The sequence below is a fragment of the Rhododendron vialii genome, chromosome 9a, assembly GCF_030253575.1.
Source record: "Rhododendron vialii isolate Sample 1 chromosome 9a, ASM3025357v1".
Classification (NCBI taxonomy): Eukaryota; Viridiplantae; Streptophyta; class Magnoliopsida; order Ericales; family Ericaceae; genus Rhododendron; species Rhododendron vialii.
In genome coordinates this window covers 2,293,332-2,311,521 of record NC_080565.1, presented here as the reverse complement: position 1 = coordinate 2,311,521, position 18,190 = coordinate 2,293,332, and the positions used below count along the sequence as shown (strand labels likewise).

The following is an 18,190-nucleotide window of genomic DNA, read 5'->3' as shown; positions in this document are numbered from 1 at the left end:
TGAAAATATAGCTTGGTAGACGTCCGAGTATAAGTGGAAGAGATGAATAATAAAAAAATTTAAAAAAAAAAAAAAAACAGAATAGGAACCATTGGAATCATTTCAAGAAGTCTTTCTTCGGTTTCAATTTTAATAAATACTTTCAAGTAAAACCTTATGCGGGGTGTGTAATGCATTTATGTAATGCTTCAGTTTCCTTGTAAGGAAAAATTGCAACAATAGTCCTTGTAATTTGTTGTTAATTTGTCTCAACCTTAACCTTCACTAAATGTTGAGTAAGTGCAATCCGGAACAGTGTTTACGCTAGGCCCCATTTGCCCTAACTTTTTGCCGCGAACTTTTTGGTTGTTTTTTCTAAATTCTTTCTTATTAGATTTGGGTGAAGTTTTTTACATCACATCTTTCGTTTCTATGAGAGGAATCAGAAAAGTATAAAAACATAGACCAAAGTTGAAAAAAGTTCATATAAGACGACGGAAAAGACCCATAAAAAAGTTGGTATACATGGGGAAGACAGACTTTTTAGGTCATTTTAGTTGTCTTCTATGAAATTTTTTCAACTTTGATCTACAATTTTATATTTTCCCGATTCCGCCAAATCTAATAAGAATTAAGAGAGGGAAGAAAGAAAGGGACAAAAAAAAGAGAGGCAAAAAGACGGCACCAAAAAAGTCGGCAAAAAGCAAGGCCAAAAACCAAACAGATCACATGCCTCTCGTGTGAATAAATTTCTGCTTGAAATTACTCATTTCCAATTTTCTTCTACATATGCAAAACAACCACCATCTTCCCCACCTCCATATGTCCGACAAGACCACTACCACCACTGTCACCACCTTAAAGAAAGCACCTCTTGCAACTTATCATTCAAACTCCCTACCACCCTCAACCCCGAGGGGCACCTCCATCAACCAAACAACACCAAGTAAAACCTCTCCATGTCCAAAGCCCTCTGTAGAACCCCCTACCACCGTCAAAGCCCCTTTGCCACATTAGTAACTCATATGGCATAGCAATACTGGAGAGATCTTTAGTGCCAAATTATATTTAAATAAAAAAACATGGAAATTGGAAACGAAGGTCTAATGGGAGGAGCTGTGTAGACGACATGCTGAGTGAAGAGCAAGTATCCTAAGGTTAGAGTGGGATAGTGGAGCACTGGAGAGTTTTAGCACTGAAGGTCACATGCATTGATCAAACTAGAAGAGCTACCTTCCTTTTATAGCGCTAGGAGGGTTTGAAGAAGGCAAGGTTAGTACTCTCAAGAGATAAACATTATCGGACGTCAGTTTAAAGATATTCGAATGCAGTTTACTAGAGTAAGTCAATGATGTCACCAGTCTCTCAAACAGAGACTTTTGAAACCGCGAAACTCAGCGATGAGTTCAAATTTCAACTTCGAGTTAGGTCATAAACGCATGTATTGCGGCTTCGCACCTTAATTCATGCGTGGGCTTGGGTTGTAAGTTGGTTGCGACGAGTCACAAGTTTTCCGGGTGAATGAATGGCATACTGAGCAAGTGACTCGCAGCTGTGGTTGAGGAGTGGCAGTGACTTGCATATATTAAAAGCCTTCTACTCCCCTTTCGCGATCCGAAGGGAATTACAAGCCTATTGAGTTTATAGATTTACATCCCTTTTTCTTTTTAACGTAAGGATTTACACCCTTCGGTAACAAGAATGACACAAATAGAAGATAAAATCCCATATAACGAGGTGGTATATAATGAATCGCGACGAGGTGGTATATAATGATAATGAAAAGCGACTAGTTATATAACTCGAGGTTAACCTTTTGATGATTAGGCAAAGGGTAAGTAGGTCAGTTGACGCAGGTCGTTACAAGTGGTATCAGAGCTTGCACCGGAAGTGTGAGGTGGGTCCCCCAAGGAGACGTGCTTGGGTGGGCCCAACAAAAGCTTAACGTGCTGTCGTGCTTGGGCGTATCCCACATGAAACAAGTTTGAGAAACTTACCGTGCTTAAACGGGTACTTGTCTCACATCGCTTGGTGGATGAGAGTGATGGACCGTGGGGACGCAACGAAGGCGTTGCGATCCCACATTGGAAACATTTAGGAAGCGGTATGTAATGAAACGTGACCAACTATATATTGGATATATAACTTGAGGTTAACTTTTTGAGTGAGCCACATGTTTAGGCGAAGGGTAAGTAGGTCAGTTGTCGCGGGTCGTTACATGACTAGTCAAAGTATCAATAGTTGAAGGCACAGCTATTTGTAGTGAAGAAGATTAGGTCATCATAATACTATGCGGCCTCTAAAGAAAACCAAGTTGGCCGTTAAAAAATTTCTCTGTGTACTCCACATAATCATTTCTGTAGGAAAATCAAACGCACGATATCTCAATTGTCCTTATGTGGCACAATGCACAAAATTAAAGTGTCACAATAAAAAACAAGACCCAATTGTGACGAGAGAGAAAAAAAACTTCGAAGGCCGAGTGTGATTTGCCAAAGAAAATTTCATTCGTGGCGCGATGTGGCGATGACCTTTTTTCTTATTGCGAAGTACTGACTCTGAGGTCTAGCTCAAGTGGTAAAGAGCGCTAAAGACTTAGTTCATGCTGGGAGTTTAAATCCTCCTAACCCCCATCAACATACAATGTGATGGGCCAATGCTTTCTACAACCGATAGTACGAATACATTGAAACACAAAGCTTCAACTAGGGCTTCGTAGTGAAAGAGTATCCATATCAACAGCCACGTTGTTTTTTTGGTCTAAATAGGTCACAATATTTGTATGAAACGATTTCAACAGCACTACTGCACCTTGTATGAATGGGACCTTTAGGACTGATATGGGTTTACAAACAATTGACACAGTGAACCAAACCAAACCGAGCCTTATGTCCCAATCACTTGAGGTCGGCTACATGAATCTTTTTTCTCTATTGAGCTCTGTCAAAGGCTATTTGTTCACACAAACCTACTATACTATATCTTTGCGTTGCCTTTTGATCGCAGTACTGGTATATCTAAAAACTTAGCGGCCGGGTTAGTGAGGCAAATCATTCCTTTTGCATATCAAGAACACTCGTGGTTTTCCCAAAGAGACTGGGAAGACAACTATCCTAGTAACTTGTCCACTTCCCTATCTTCAGATGCTTCGCTAAATGTTTTTTGCATTCTGATTGTGTTAATGAATGAGTAAAAACGAAGAAACTAAAGGCAAACAAATCCTTCTTTTTCCGCCGATCATCGTAATTCAGCGCACCCAACGTCTTCCCAAAGAAGTTGGTAACGGCTCCAATTGGCAAACCAGCCCAACGGCTTGGGATCTTTCACTGAAAGTTTTGACATAATCCGATGCTTTGCTAAATGTTTTTTGCATTCTGATTGGGTTACTGAATGAGTGAAAAACGAAGAAACTAAAGGTAAGCAAATCCTTCTTTTTCCGCCGATCGATCATCGTAATTCAGCGCACCCAACATCTTCCCAAAGAAGTTGGTAACTGCTCCAATTGGCAAACCAGCCCAACAGCTTGGGATCTTCACTGAAAGTTTTGACATAATTCGACACACAATGTTGATCATGTCGTTTAAGGTTCTCACAACATGAAGGGACTATACCATCCTGGCAACCTCCGTATTTGCGCCATTTCTTGCTGGGCAAGCATTCAAACCCCGCAATCAAAGTGGGTGAAAGGATGAGAACCAAATATACCAGTAGAATGATACAAGCCAACGATACCCCACCCCCACCTCCCCTCATCCCTCGTGATAGCTAACTAGCCAAGGGTTAGAAGGAAGATGAAAACAGCATTAAACACTCATTTAATTACACTAGCTACATGCAGTCACCTTTGCAGGCAAGTTAATGAGTCATTAATACTTCTCTGTACATAATTGTTAAACCGTAAGGGTGCATAAGTTACTGAAGTGCAACTACGTCATAAATAATATGTTTCTTTTACGGCGTGAGCGAAATCCAAGAGTTTTTGAAGGGGTGGAAAAAGCTCTATTAAATCTTTTTTAGTGAATAGCTTGTATAGTTGGGACAAGAGAGATTGTTTTCATCCCTTGAACAATTTTCAGATTGGTTTGAGCTTTACTATTCTCTCGGCATTGTATAGGGCCTTTTTGTCTTTTGACCTTCTCTTATATTCGGGTGGTATTCCCTTTATACCTTCTTTTTAATATAACTATTTATTTATCAAAAAAAAATTATGTTTCTTTTATTAAGTACAAGATGGTGGTCACACAATGAGCATATATTAGTATAAATAGTCTGTTAACATTGACTCTTTAGGGCCTGTTTGGAACTTGGGGAAAAAATAGGAAAGTGTGGAGGAAAAGTATTCATTGTTTTGTTATTTTCCTTCTTGTTTCCTCTCAAACCAAACAAGGAAAAATTATGTTCCCTTCCTTTCTTTTCTTTTTCATACGTTCCAAACAAACCTTATTCTTTTAACTACTTGTCCTCAAGGTTAGGTTTCAATATTCATAAGCCACTTCAGCTGGACTGTAATTCATTATTGAAATGCTCATCTGACAGTTGTGGTAGCTTTCAAGTTGTTACACTGTGTTATAATGTGTGATAAACTTGTATGTTCCCCTCGACGACTGGATTTGAAATGAAAGGGATTCGGGGGTTGAACGTTATGAGAATAGGCTTGCCTGCATCCAAAAAAAAAAAATTTGTAGTAAAATAATGCAATTAGAAATTTAAACTACAAAACTACTTGCAATCTCCAAATCCTACATTAGAAGGGTTGAAAGTCCTCATGTACTCACAAAGACTCAAACCAGTAAAAACTTTTTAGTACACTCTCGAGGATCCGTATTTTGAGGTAACTCAATCAAAGATGATATATCGAGCATAAAAACATCTAAAATATTAAACGATAATATGAGAATCTCGTTGAAAAAAATATGAACTATGCGCATTTGAAGTCAATGACTTGAAAAGAGTAACTAACTACATGGTAATAAATCCAACTGCATTGATGCTTAAGAAGGGGAAAAAACAAATAAGAAGATACGTAACTGGGATGGAACTTGTAGTGAGCAGATATCCAATCAACCAAGAAACCCGATCGATCTGATTGGATCCGATCCGACCCGAGCAGCTACGGTCGGATTTCATGAACTGATCGGTCAAAATCAGGTGCAGAACATTTGAAAAATGCGAGTGATCGGTCTGAGTCGGTTGTAAAATTAATCTCACCCATTAACCGAATATCTGTGCTACCTACCTCATGTGGCATACTTAGATTGGTTGGTCAGATTACAGAGAGTAAATACATTATACACTTCTTATATTTTTCTCCCAAGACAAGAAAGTCAGACAGAGACTTATCTTGCCTTCTCAAAATATTTACATTCATGGAGCTACTCACCGCCTCACTTTGCCTCCAAAGTCCAAATCCCACTCAACAATCTCCATTTCCCACAGCACAATGACGATAAGGGACTATGGTGGAGAAACGGTAAACGGTGATAGATGGTGGTCTGTATTTTCTTCTTTTCTATCCAACTATTCGCAGATCTTCGTTTGAATATGGGAGCCAAGAGTTCAGACCGACTACCCCGACCGACCCAACCGGCTAACCAACGACGTCAAGTCGGCTGAGTTTGTCAAGAACATCAGTCGATATCGGGTTGAAGTTTTGCCAAACCAACGTCGGTTCGGGTGGTGGGCCAGGGCCAAACCCGACCCGGACCGACCAGTGCTCCCCCCTAGATGGAACTGCTTTGGTGCTTTCACTATTCAAATTTAACGACAAGTTCGTTTAATGACAAGTTCACTGGTGGCCTCGTTGTCATCTTCAAGCCTGAGCTACAGTAGAACGGTACAAGTTTGAGCTACACAAAGAACTGACCCAACATCAAATATTTCATTCTGGGATGCCATAGAACTAGTCCCTCTTTTAAAATATTGAGGAACATTCAATCCAATATTGAACAACCTCCGGCGCAAGAAGATGAAGATTTGGTTTCTCACCTTTTTGTGGGCGAGAATCTATGCTCCTTGTAAACAGCTCCAATAACCCAATTCTCAACTGACCTCTAGGTGTGGTAGCTGAGAAGCTACTTTAAACCCATCAACTCCTTCACTCTCTCTTTCCCACTGCAAATATAAACACATATACCGGTTATGCTTTGGTACCAACAAAAATACAATTACTGTTAGCCAGCTTTTTGTATGCATACATTTCTTCTTCCTGAAAGTGGTAGATGTATGAATATATGAGTATCACAGTATGTATCATCATATTAAGAACCCGTAAAGTATGTATTACGAAAACACGACAAAATTTGACCTTGTTCAGGGTTTGGACATCCCGCACCTTAGAACTGCTCAACGTTTCCAATGTAACTGCGATAGAGGTATATCTCTCTCTTTTGGTGGAAGGGCTCAATTAATAAGCTCAGTTTTGTCTAGTATTCAGGTGTATTGGTCCTCGATCTTTATTTTACCTTGCAAGCTTATGAAGGAGATTGAGAGTATGCTTAGTGCTTTACTTTGGCAAGGAGTGGAGCTGAAATCCTCTGGAGCCAAAGTGGCTTGGAGTGCAGTGTGTACACCAAAGAAAGAAGGTGGTTTAGGTTTGAAAAGGTTAAAAGATTGGAATAAGGCTTTTATGATGAGGCACTTATGGGCCCTTTGCAAGAAGGAAGACATTCTTTGGGTTAAATGGGTTCATTTGTATGTTATAAAACACAATTGCATTTGGTCTATGAAGTTACCTAGTGACTCTTCCTGGACAATGAGAAAGCTCTTTGATCTGAGGAGAGTTAGTCAACAGTTTATCAAACTCAGATTGGGAATGGTGAGAATACTTTTCTGTGGCTAGATAATTGGCACAATCTTGGCGGTGTGTTACTAATCTTGGTAGATCTCTTCAAGCTAAGGTGTGTTCTATAATTCATAATGGAAGCTGGAGATGGCATAGAAGCAGATCTGCCATAGTTAGATATCATTGCCAACACTGACCCAACCCTTTTACCTCATCCTGAAAATGTAGATTCAGTAATCTGGACCTTGACTTCATCAGGGTGCTATTCTGCTAAGTCTGCCTGGGAGGCTCTTCTTCAGCTCCTGAGGTGGGATGGTCTACAAGGCATGTTCCGAGGTGGTTCTTTATGGTTTATGCAATGGGTAACTATTCAGGGAAGGTTGAATACTAGAGACAGGTTAATGGCTTGGGGGATTGTCCATGATAGTAGCTGTGTTTTATGCTTGGGGAGTGTTGAATTACATGCTCACTTATTCTTCTTTTGCCAATTTTCCTCAAGGGTGTGGTTAGGCATCAGAGCCAAGTTTGGTTCTTTCACTCATGATTGGTCTCTTGCATCGGAAGTTTCTTGCAGCTCTCACTCTTGCAAGAATAATTCTGTTTGGGCCTCTCTGTTCAAGCTATGCCTAGCTCCATCTATTTACTACATTTGGAGGGAGAGGAATGGACGTATCTTTCGACGGATTGGGCATAATTCTGATTTAGTGATGCATCAAATACTTGAAGAAGTTAAAGCCTGTGCTAGTTCATTGCGGAATGTTCCCAGGACAGTGGATAACATTACCATCTGCATGGATTGGGGAATCCTTGACTCAATTTTTTAGTAGTTTTTTAGTTCCTTTGGGTGTAGCTAGGGTGGTCTTCTTGGTTTTTCTCTTTGTGCCAAGCTCTGTAGCCCAGGCTTGATTGTATTCTGTTTACAGGGTTTTCTCCTCTACTCGGTTGGATTTTGTTCCCTCTATAAAATTGCCTGGTTCCAAAAAAAAAAAGAAAAAGAGATATATGTTGGATGAGGCTTGAAGAAAGTGTTTGAAGGGCGATGGTGGGTGGTTCATCATAAATCCTTTCTCTCAGTTTCCGGCTGCAGGTTGGACTTTTTCTTCCACTGCTAGAGTAACTGGAAAATGGGATTCCAACTTACAACAGGTGTCCTTACAGTTTGGACAGTGCCATGGATCAGATTAAAATGTTTTTATTGGCAATTTGGATGGCTTATGATGCTTTGCAAATGGTGTTCTATGAACAATAAATCAAAAAGAGTCGCTACATGATCATCAAAGCTTGTCCCATATTGGTTAATATACCTATAAAATTGGTGTATAAGCCATTGTCAATCGGCTTTGAGTTGGAAGGTTTAACACGGTATTAGAACTAGGCTTTGGGAGGTTTTTGGGCGAGAATGTAGTTCTTATCGACAGATTTCCCCTAATGTGTGCCAAAAAGAGCAACTAGTTCATTGGTGATACAAATGACATTGATTATTTGTTTACGTCTCTGCTGGACATCAGTTCATTACCATCACCGAAACTTGCATATGAGGCAAGGAGCATCTCCACCCATTGCCAAATGCCAATCAGTTTTGACTTTGATCCTTTAACAATTATCTCTTGTATTAGTACGTCGCGGCTTGAGATTTAACAGGAGTGTGTTTTTTCATCTTTTGAATCTCACGGGTTATTTGGGACTCAGTTTGCAACTTGATTAGCCGATTAGGTGCTAATCAAAGAGGATGACGAAGGCTTGCAAAGTGGCTCCAGAACGTGTAATTCGGTTAGTTACTGAAAGCAGAATCAATGTACCTTTGAGGATCCTGATAAATGAAACCTTTCTAACTTTCATTTTTGTCAAGAGGAGATTTCCTTTGCGACTCTTTCTTTCCGTATATATGAAACTTTTAAGTTTGTTGATATCTTATAGATTGCTTTATACAATCCTCATGTACAGAGGTTCAGCCCCTTTGGTGATCTTGGAGGAATTCACTCACTTCTCCAGGAAAACACAAATATTAGTTCCATGATTCCACTAAAAGTGACATGTGGTGGGAACTGAATTTACAAAAACCAATCTCAAGTTAAAACTCTAAGCAACAATGCAAAAGAAAACACAGTTGAATATAGTTGAAAACAGCTAGTTGAAGAAAGGAAAGTACCTTTCAGGGAATGAAGGTAATAGCTCTTCAAGCGCTTGAATGATAATTGAACCGTGAACATCCATCTGATCATCTTTTGCAACTGTGCACAATTTGGAAAATATAAACATCCATCACCCTCCAAATAATGAGGAAAACAAGAAAAAGAATTGAAAGGACACAAACAGTGATTGAGACCAAATTCTTTAGTCATCAGTTATAGCTACAAGGATTAACAAGGAAAAAGTGCATATTTCAATTTCTTAAAACAAGAAGCAGCTTGAGATAATAATAAAGATAGCCAGGTACAAAGAGTCATGCAAGACAATTAGAAAACACTGCCGGGTCAGAAATTAAAAGTTCACTCAAACTGATGATAAATCCGACAAAAGGCTTTCAAATAGATAAAACATGGAACTGTTGTTTCTCCTGTGTATCCACGAGTCCAATCAACAGTAGAAGACTACGCAACCTGAATTGTGAAAGAACTTGAAGACATGTCAGGAGCGGATTACTTCCAATACAATATGGTTGAAGTGATATGCAATCAGCGTTGTCTTTTCTTTTTCGATGAATAATATGTTTTTGTGAAAAGGCATAAGGGGATGCCACCCATGAACAAATGAAAGCAAAGAACAAAAGGCCAAAAAACCAGGAAAAAAAAATTTCTGCTCAATCAACAGAAACTATACCCTAGTCGCCTAGTGGGCCTATTCCAAACGCCAAAACATCTAACATGTCAAGAAATTGATCAAGGGAAGGATTGCTCTCCCTCGACTCCCAACTAAACAAACTAGAAAGGAAAAGGCTCCAAATGAGCCACATCAAGCACGGTGGAGTCAACCTCCAACGCTTCTGTCTTCTTCTATTAACCCTGGCCCCAACCCATTCCTGAATAAGTTTCACTACCGTCGCTGGAAAAAACCATGAAATGCCCCACCAAACAAGAACCGCCACCCAAAGATCCTTGGGTAAAAGTAATCAAAGGAAAATACAGTTTAGAACAAAACTGTTGGCTTACCCGTATGCCTTCATCGGGTAAGGTCTCGAACTGTTGGAGAGATATTTGTGCCATTGGGGAAGTTTCCTCATGCATAGGAAACATAATCCAGGAGGGCTTTAGAATGCAAGTACATTCTGGTTTGGAGATCTCCTTTTGGAACCAGGTATGGTTGGGGGACTCGACTCTTAGAGAGGACTATCCTCGTCTATACCTGATCTCTACTCAAAAAGAAGCGGTTGTCAATGCATTCTGGAGTGGAACGGGAGTCGACAATTGGAACCTGTCCTTTAGCCGAATGCTACGAGACTGGGAATCTAACCAAATGGAGGAACTAAAGCAGAGGCTACAACCAATTTTTCTGGATTCGTCCAGTCGTGATTCCTTGAATTGGAGATGGTCCTCTGATAATCGTTTCTCGGTAAAATCGGTGTATAATCAGTGGGAAAATAGTGGGCAGTCCGGAAGTTTGGGGAGAGAACGCTTGTGGAAGAACATTAGCCCCCCGAAGGTAGAAATATTTGCTTGGATGGCTGTTCAATCCAAGGTGGCGACAAGATCGGTATTGTTGGACAGAAACTTGATTCTCGAAGGCCAATCTACCTTGTGCCCTCTTTGTTCTCTGTTTTTGGAAACTCCGCACCACTTGTTTCTACACTGCAAATTTTCGTGGGAGGTTTGGTCGCGGATTTTGGAATGGTGGCATGTACAATGGGTGTGCTCCAAATCTCTGCAAGATCATCTCAAGAGGTGGATGGATAATAGATTTAGGAACCTTGAGAAAAGTTTGTGGGAAGCGTCTTTTTTTGCAACGTTGTGGTCGCTGTGGTTAGTACGTAACGAGTTCGTTTTTAACAACGCTTCAATATCTGTTGGGCCGTCGTTGACAAGGTAAAAACTAGAGTTGCTATGTGGGTAAAGGCAAAGTTCGACATCAAGCTGTACACGGTTGAGGAATTTAAGGTTTTTTTGGATGGAATTAGGCTTCTAAAACTGTAAGTCGAGATCTTAGTCTAGTTGAGGTGTGATCTTCCAATGTTTTGTTGGAGGACGATGTTTGGTGGTTCCTCTTTTTTCCGTTTTCTGCTTGATCGTGTAAGTTTTCTATGCTTACTTTGATTAAGCCCCTCGATGTATCGCTTCGAGCCTTAATATAACTCTTTCTTTTGCCGAGCAAAAAAAAAGATCCTTGGGTAAAGCACAATGAATAATCAAATGTGACTTCAATTCGCCATCTTTAAAGCACATGCATCACCTATTCACGATTATCATTCTACATTGTACAAGATTATCTATTGTGAGAATCTCATTCTTAGCTGCACACCAAACAAAAAAAGAAACCTTGGTTGGAGCACCGAGCATGAGTGCTCCAGATAGCATGCTCCAGATAGCTCTCCACGGAAAGGAATCACTCAAAGCAATGCCTTTAGGCTAAATGAAGTTTGCTGTTTTCATTTACTTCCTTTCTTTTCCCTTTTAAACTGGGTTTCTAACTCTCATTTCTATTAACATGAGAGGAGAAAATTACACACTAGCACAAGAGATGAAAATCAAGACCTTGGTGGTTCTAACTAAGGTGCAGTTAACAAAGCAATCTTTATGAATTCTTGAATAGTCCACTGATATATCAGAATCTGCAATTGAGTTGCACATTACACAGTGTCCACTCCATATATTGAGCTCAAAAGGAGAAGCAAATCGAGAACTACTTCACAACAGAACACACCTGTGCTTGTCAATTGCCATCCAGGAACAGCAATGCTATGGAACTACTAGAATTAATTACAGGCATATAATTCCCCACATCCTTGGAATTAATAAATTGTAAGTGGACACATTAGTATAATTTGAACCATCTAGTTTTTCTTTCAAACACAGAAATTAAAATGGTCAAGGAAACAGGAATGCAACCATAATTCTGCAAACTGCACACATCGTTTCAATAACAGTTTCCTTTAGTAAACAACTAAAATGACTGCTATTACATACATGAACAAGAGGAAGAACAGGAACAAGCATTTGCAATGACAGTGATGCAAAGCAATGTATACTTTACTTATTTCAGTGAGAGACGAATATAGGACTTTAAAGAGCATTTACGTACCTTCGGAATTCTTTCGAATTGAACTATCACCTCTGAGATATGATACATCACCCGAATATAAATTACAACGTTCTATTTGAGCAAACTCATCCAATACATTTCCAATGAGACGATAGGCCACAATACTTGTCTTGTCACATGCTTCTTGGACAGCAATGTACTGGTTTCTACTCATGCTTTGCTTGTCATGCATAAAGTTTACCCCAGATGACAAGTTAGAAGAAACAAAATCAGGGGGCTTTCCTTGGTCTACATTAGGTTCTTGTCCCTCAACATGGTTCTGATCAAACCCTGTAATTGGTGTTAAATGGGATGAAGAGCCACTTAGCGTAGTTTTGAATGCAAGTGAATGGGCATCACTCGATTCCAAATCCCTCGCACTTCTTACACAGAAATCATTTTCTTCGATATCCTCTAAACCATAAAGTTCAGAAGACGAAGAGGAAGAAGGAGAAGAATCAACTAAATTTATTGTAAAATGCTCAGGCTCACTTCTCAGCAAAGAATCACTGCTTGACCTTCTATTGGGTGTAAGAAACTGGGTAGACTCATTTTCTTCAATAGGGGAGCCCGGTGACTCAGAATTAGCTGGATCTGTCTCCCCAATGGTCTCTATTTGGTCATATGGATCATGAGAATGACATGCGTTATTCTCTGGGAGCACCACTTCTTGTTGCTCAACACTTACAAAGACATCATAAGCATCACCATCGTCGCTTTCTTCTAAATCCTCCCCATATGCATCTGCAAAATCTAAGTCAAACTCATATTCAGGAAGCAAGTCCCACGAAACCTGTTTTATCTGAGCACTTACACTCAGCACGAATTCTACCTCTTCTTCTACTTCTTCCTTTGATACAAATCCATATGGAGCCCTTCTAGAGGTTCTATTGACAATTGAAAGTGTTTCTAACAAATATTCGGGCACTGTGTCCATATCACTGCATTCGAAAAGATACTCGATCAACAGCTTCCTTACTGCAGTTCGTAATTTCCTTTTCGGTAACACCGAATTTGGGTCAAGCAACAGTTGCAAATTCTTCAGCTCTGGAAATCTTACTTTCCCTTTCTCTTTCCCTTTCCCTTTGGGTTTGAGAAGCCATATGGCCTTTGCAAGCCCATCCTGTAAGGCTTCAATTTTGGGAGAGAATTTCCAAAACTCGGGTAGTATACAGGGGCAACCTTCTATTACCTTTGCTGATAAGCATCGAACTGCAATTGCTTTAGCTAGTGGTTCCGGTAGTTCATCTTCTTCATCAAGTTCTGATAGTATTGCCATACAACTTTTTCTCACTTGACCAATTAAAGCTCTTCGTCTCCAGCCAGAATTTGAGGGCCATAAATGGGGAACATATCCATGGACACCTCTTAGTTTCCTGTCCATTGCACTCAAGGTTTGGGAAGGTATATCATCAAGTCCATCCAGTACCTTAGTAACAGAAGCATGATACGATTGGGGTGAAGGAGTAAAAAGTATTCCATTATTTTTAAAATTTCCAGGGTTTTTGAGAAGCTGACATATATCATCAGCTAGTTGATTATCTCTATCTTTCCAGTTTTCAAGCACTTGTGGAAGAAGTTCTCTGATTACCTTTTTCATTTTCAAACGGGTTTTCTCAAACTTAATTGAGCCACCTGTCAGTACCTCAGCAAAACGTTGAAGTCCTTTGTTGGTCATATCATCAAGCACGGACAAATGATTTCTCAAGTCAGCTAACAAATCAGAGATTTTTTTATTATCTTGATCTACATAGTGATCTCTTTCAAGATTGCATGCCCCAAATCCCTTTTCTACAAAAGCTTTAATGGTTTCAAAGTCTACCTGAAAATAATATTGAGACAATCAAGCAGGTGTTAAGCATTGAGAAGAAACTGGGGAATCATTTCCTTCAAGCAAGCAAAACCACCCACCCCAGACCCTAAGACACATATGAGGGCTACGAGTAGTAGTCCTATGTAGCACGGACACGGCTATGGATACGGACATGGACACGGGACACAGCAATTCTAAAAAAATGGGGATACGGACATGGCGGGGGACACGCCACGTGTATAAATAAATAAAAAATAAATATATGTACACATATAAAAAAAAATTATGAACCATTGCATATGAATAATTTCACAAATTGCATAAATTTTTTCAAAGGTATAATTACAGTTTAACCCAACTGTTTTGAATAATTTCATATTAACCCACAAAAATTTAAAAAATATTACATTTTGACCCCTAGCCGTGTCCCCTATCAAAAAATAATAAAAATTATTGGACATGCCTCATGGCATGTCCAATATGTGTCCCTGCGTGTCCCAGCCGTGTTCCCGTGTCCAATACGTGGACACGGCGCCCTTTTGGAGTGTCGGTGCTACATTTCGTCGAGTACAAGTATAAACAGTTAAAGCAACAGAAAACTCGAGTCTTGATGCCTCATTATATGCAGTCATAATGAACTTGAGCACTCCTCCTTATGATATGGAACTATAGGTTAACTTTTAGCAATATCATTTCAGGTTAAGGGGAATACTTACATCATCTTCCCTAAGGAATGATTCCAGTAAAGTCCTGTTGATAAAGAACCAAAAAAACAATACATCAGCAAGCATGACAGCATAAGCAAGAATCAAATCAAGGAAAGCCTAAAATAAAGAAATCAAGAAAAGTTTTAAAAAAAAAAAAGTGAACAAAAGCTTTGTAGGCAGTCATCATTGTTCTCTCATTTTGATGATTGTGATCGCTGCCTAAGTCTTCAACTGCCTCCTAGTTGATTCATTCGGTGGGCATTGCCCCAAGAGTCTAAGTATGTACCATCCATTTGTGAACCCAAAAAAATATCTTGTCTTTCTGGGTCCTCAAATAGCCGAGTCAACTTCTCACAGGTTTGCTTTACCGAGATTCAATCCAAACACTTGATCGCAAAGCAGATTCATCACCCATTCACATATAGGAGTGATTCAGAACAGTAACATGAAGAAAATAAGATCCACATTGCTTACAACTGGATATTTTTTTCAAAATTGATTAATTGCCTGCTCTTATCACTCAATGACACCACCACACCTAGAAGTTAAATCTCAGAAAATAGTAAGCAAAAAAACTCAGAGTAGTCTGTCATCATGTAGAATACAAGCGGGCACATATGCTTCGCTCCCCTCACACTAGTCTTAAAGCCTGTCAACAATGAAAACTCTGACACTTAGGCAGGAACACCCAAGTTGCAACACATATAATAAGGATTATCACAACTCCCATGCCACTCTACAGAAATTTAAAAAAAACTAATCAGCACACCCAATCAACAAGTGTCAAACTCAAATTTTAAAAACTGGATTCATACAACAGTCATATTCACAGACTTTCATTTAGGACATGTTTGGCCATGTTTGTTTTGGGTTTTGAGGTAGTTTTCTAGGGTAATGAGTGGAGAGAGATAGATAGAGAAATGAGAGAAAAAAACTTATTGGAGACCGTGCACAGAGAGAAAAGTTTGAGTCTAGAGTCTCAAAACAAACATGGTCGAAAGAATTGTGGCCTTACTTGTTTTCCCGAAGCTTCATTTTGATTACCTGCTGTTGCTCAGAATCAGATAAAGTAAGTCCCATCAACCACCTGCCCAGACCCAAACTGATTACCTCAAGCTCCATACCCAAAATTTCCATGAAACGTCATGTAAAATCAGAAGGTACAGACCTCATTACAAAGAAAATGTTGGAAATTAACTCAAAAAGATGCGTTGTTTAATGAAATGAAATTATCCCACTGGAAATTCTGCATTTCACAAAGTGGATACACTACTAACGTAGTTGTTTAAACATCTGCCAAACCTTGATCCACCTTTTGGCTTTCGCATGAGTGTAACTATAACTTCATGCTATAAGAAGTTGATTTAAATACAAAAAGTCTAATGGTACAGATTTATATCTGTACCAATGGGTACAAACCCTTTTTTGGGCCCGTTTTGGATCTCAAAAAAATAATCGGAGTCGCTCATTTTGTTTAAAATACTTTGCTTATGGTCCTTGCAAAAAATAAGCTCAATCGGGTATCGGAAAGAGCATTTAGGAAACATCCAACTTTGCTTTCGAATTCAGGCTTAATTTTTGGGACAAAGTTGGACATTTTGTAGACGCCCTAACCGATACCGGATTGAACTTATTTTTCGTAGGAGCCGTAAATAAAGTATTTTAAATAAAATGAGTGGTTCCGATCATTTTTTTGAGACTCAAAATGGGACCAAAAAGAGATTTGTACACACTGGTACAGATACTTGCATCTGTACCAGTAGAACCTCTCAAACATTTAAATATGACAGAAATTAAGAGCATAAGATTTAACAGTATACCATCTGACCAATTCATATACTTACACAACGGGAAAATATTCCTCAAATTTGTAATTGTCCTTCTGGTACATTCCTTTTGTACAATTGTCCGTAGTTAAACGAATCCTAATAACAACTATGCCACTAGTATTTTGAGAGCCTGTTATCCATAGAGAAACCGTCCAACTTCAATGCAGCCCAAATGATCAACTATTTGGATAACTATCTTTTAGCAAAATTAAGGGTAATTATGTCCTCTAAGTATTTTCTGACTTTTTGGGGAAGATTTGAAATACATAATAATTTCAGATCTTCAAAAATATAAAGTTGGGAAATATAGCATTTTAGTGTTCTCTGTCATCTTAACTATTTTAGGATATTATTGCCACAAATTTTGCAAAGAAAATTTATCGGAGCAATGCTTTTGGTTCCATTTGTTCCACTCTGCCATATGAGAAATTACAATACACTCTGGAGTTAGTTCCACTCTGCCCTTTGTTCCCATTCCTTCTTCACTGCAGATTTCTGCTTCATTTTAGTAGCAGAGCCAATTAATTGAGACTTAGGCACTCCTTGGGGTGTCTAAAAAGCTTCTTATTTTCTTCTTCCCTTTTTTTGGAATCCTTCACTGTCTCAAAAAGTTGTTCGGTCCGCAAAATAAGAAATTAAACATAATAAGTTTTGTCAGAAAAAACAAACTTTTTTCGACAATTTCTGAGATATCAATGGCTCTTTTAATTTATGAGAAAAAGTTCATATTTTTTAACAAAAATGCATACCCAGCAATATTTGGGCCTAATACTTAGTTTGTCATAGTAATAGGAAAAGTAAAACAAAATACAACCCCAATATAGAACAAAAACCGCAAGGGGTTTGGCCAAGTGGGCATGAAAAAACTAACAATTGTAAAACTCCATGAGTTCGAATGTTTGAAATCCACTTGGGCCAAAACAATCCAAACCTTGGGCCCCTGGAGGGATTACCCGGTTGTTAACTTCAAGAGTAAGGTGGCTCGGACATCAGGTTACCAAAAAAAAAGAAACAAAAACTCCACCAAACAGATTGGGAGTAATAAAAAAAATTCCCTTCGTGAAATTTTTTTTGAAGCAATCCCAAACAGAGCATGTTGCTGGAATGGCAAGATAAAGAAGGGGTAAACAAGAGCGAAGAATTCTACCAGTTGATGGCAAACAAAGCAGTTCTTTTAGCAGCAGTCCAACAGATACAAAATAAATAAATAAAAAGCACAAAAAACGAACTGGGTTTCCTGAGAGCATAATATTTTTACATGTTGAACTGAAAGAAAGAAATTCGCACTGACCTTCTCTTGAGTTTGAGCTGTTTTTCTTGGTACTTGACTTTGGCGTACAACGATTCGCTGTCCGTCAATAGAAACTCCTCCATCTCTGTTTCTGGTCTCACGCACGCACGCAGGTATTTTGAATGTTTAGGGTTCGGTTTTTTTTTTTTTTTATAGAAATTTGATGGAAAATAGAGCGAGAGAGATTCTACTCGTATCCATCTAGGGTTTAACGAGAGCGAGAGTTCAATTCCAACTGTGCTCTCCACTGGTGCTCACTGCTCACGACCTCTTTTTTATTAGTTCTCGTGCTCCCGAGTCACGACCTCTTTCAATTATTGCTCTCGCGAATTATAGTAATTTGAGAAGATTTTCAATATGTGTTTTTCAAGAAAATTGGATGGTTATTATGATTCAAAAATAAAGTCTTGATCATATATTTATAGATTTGCGATTAACTTATTTTTTTAACTGTAAAATCATATCCAACTCATCTCCGGCGGCAACAAAATCTGCCTTGTATATTATGAAAAGGAGATCAGGATAGTGCTCTACAGCGTGATAAAAACGATTTAAAAA

At 39.0% G+C, this 18,190-nt stretch overlaps 1 protein-coding gene across 5 annotated transcripts; it reads right to left on the bottom strand.

The window, feature by feature from the left end:
* Nucleotides 1–3,622: 3,622 nt before the first annotated feature.
* Nucleotides 3,623–17,920, bottom strand: LOC131301930 (uncharacterized). 5 transcript variants are annotated; one of them, XM_058328436.1, is made up of 8 exons: nucleotides 17,633–17,920; nucleotides 15,528–15,599; nucleotides 14,522–14,555; nucleotides 13,584–13,814; nucleotides 11,993–13,421; nucleotides 11,446–11,522; nucleotides 8,910–8,991; nucleotides 3,623–6,090 (listed from the first exon to the last, which is right to left on the bottom strand). In XM_058328436.1, the coding sequence occupies exons 1-8, from the start codon at nucleotides 17,713–17,715 to the stop codon at nucleotides 6,074–6,076; spliced, it is 2,025 nt and encodes a 674-aa protein (XP_058184419.1). In that variant the 5' UTR covers nucleotides 17,716–17,920; the 3' UTR covers nucleotides 3,623–6,073. The 5 variants fall into 5 exon arrangements, with proteins under 5 accessions (XP_058184419.1, XP_058184421.1, XP_058184417.1 ...); XM_058328438.1 differs by having other exon boundaries at nucleotides 11,993–12,283; nucleotides 12,485–13,814; nucleotides 17,633–17,919; XM_058328434.1 differs by having other exon boundaries at nucleotides 11,993–13,814; nucleotides 17,633–17,919.
* Between the last annotated feature and the right edge of the window lie 270 nt (nucleotides 17,921–18,190).

Bases quoted from the DNA above. Each gene is read 5' to 3' on its own strand.
- LOC131301930 (XM_058328434.1), bottom strand. From the start codon at position 17,715: ATGGAGGAGTTTCTATTGACGGACAGCGAATCGTTGTACGCCAAAGTC. The intron at 13,815-14,521 runs GTAAGTATTCCC...TATTATTTTCAG, and splicing joins CATTCCTTAGGGAAGATGAT to GTAGACTTTGAAACCATTAA. The intron at 8,992-11,445 runs GTCTTGATTTTC...AATTGTGCACAG, and splicing joins CCTTAGTTAGAACCACCAAG to TTGCAAAAGATGATCAGATG.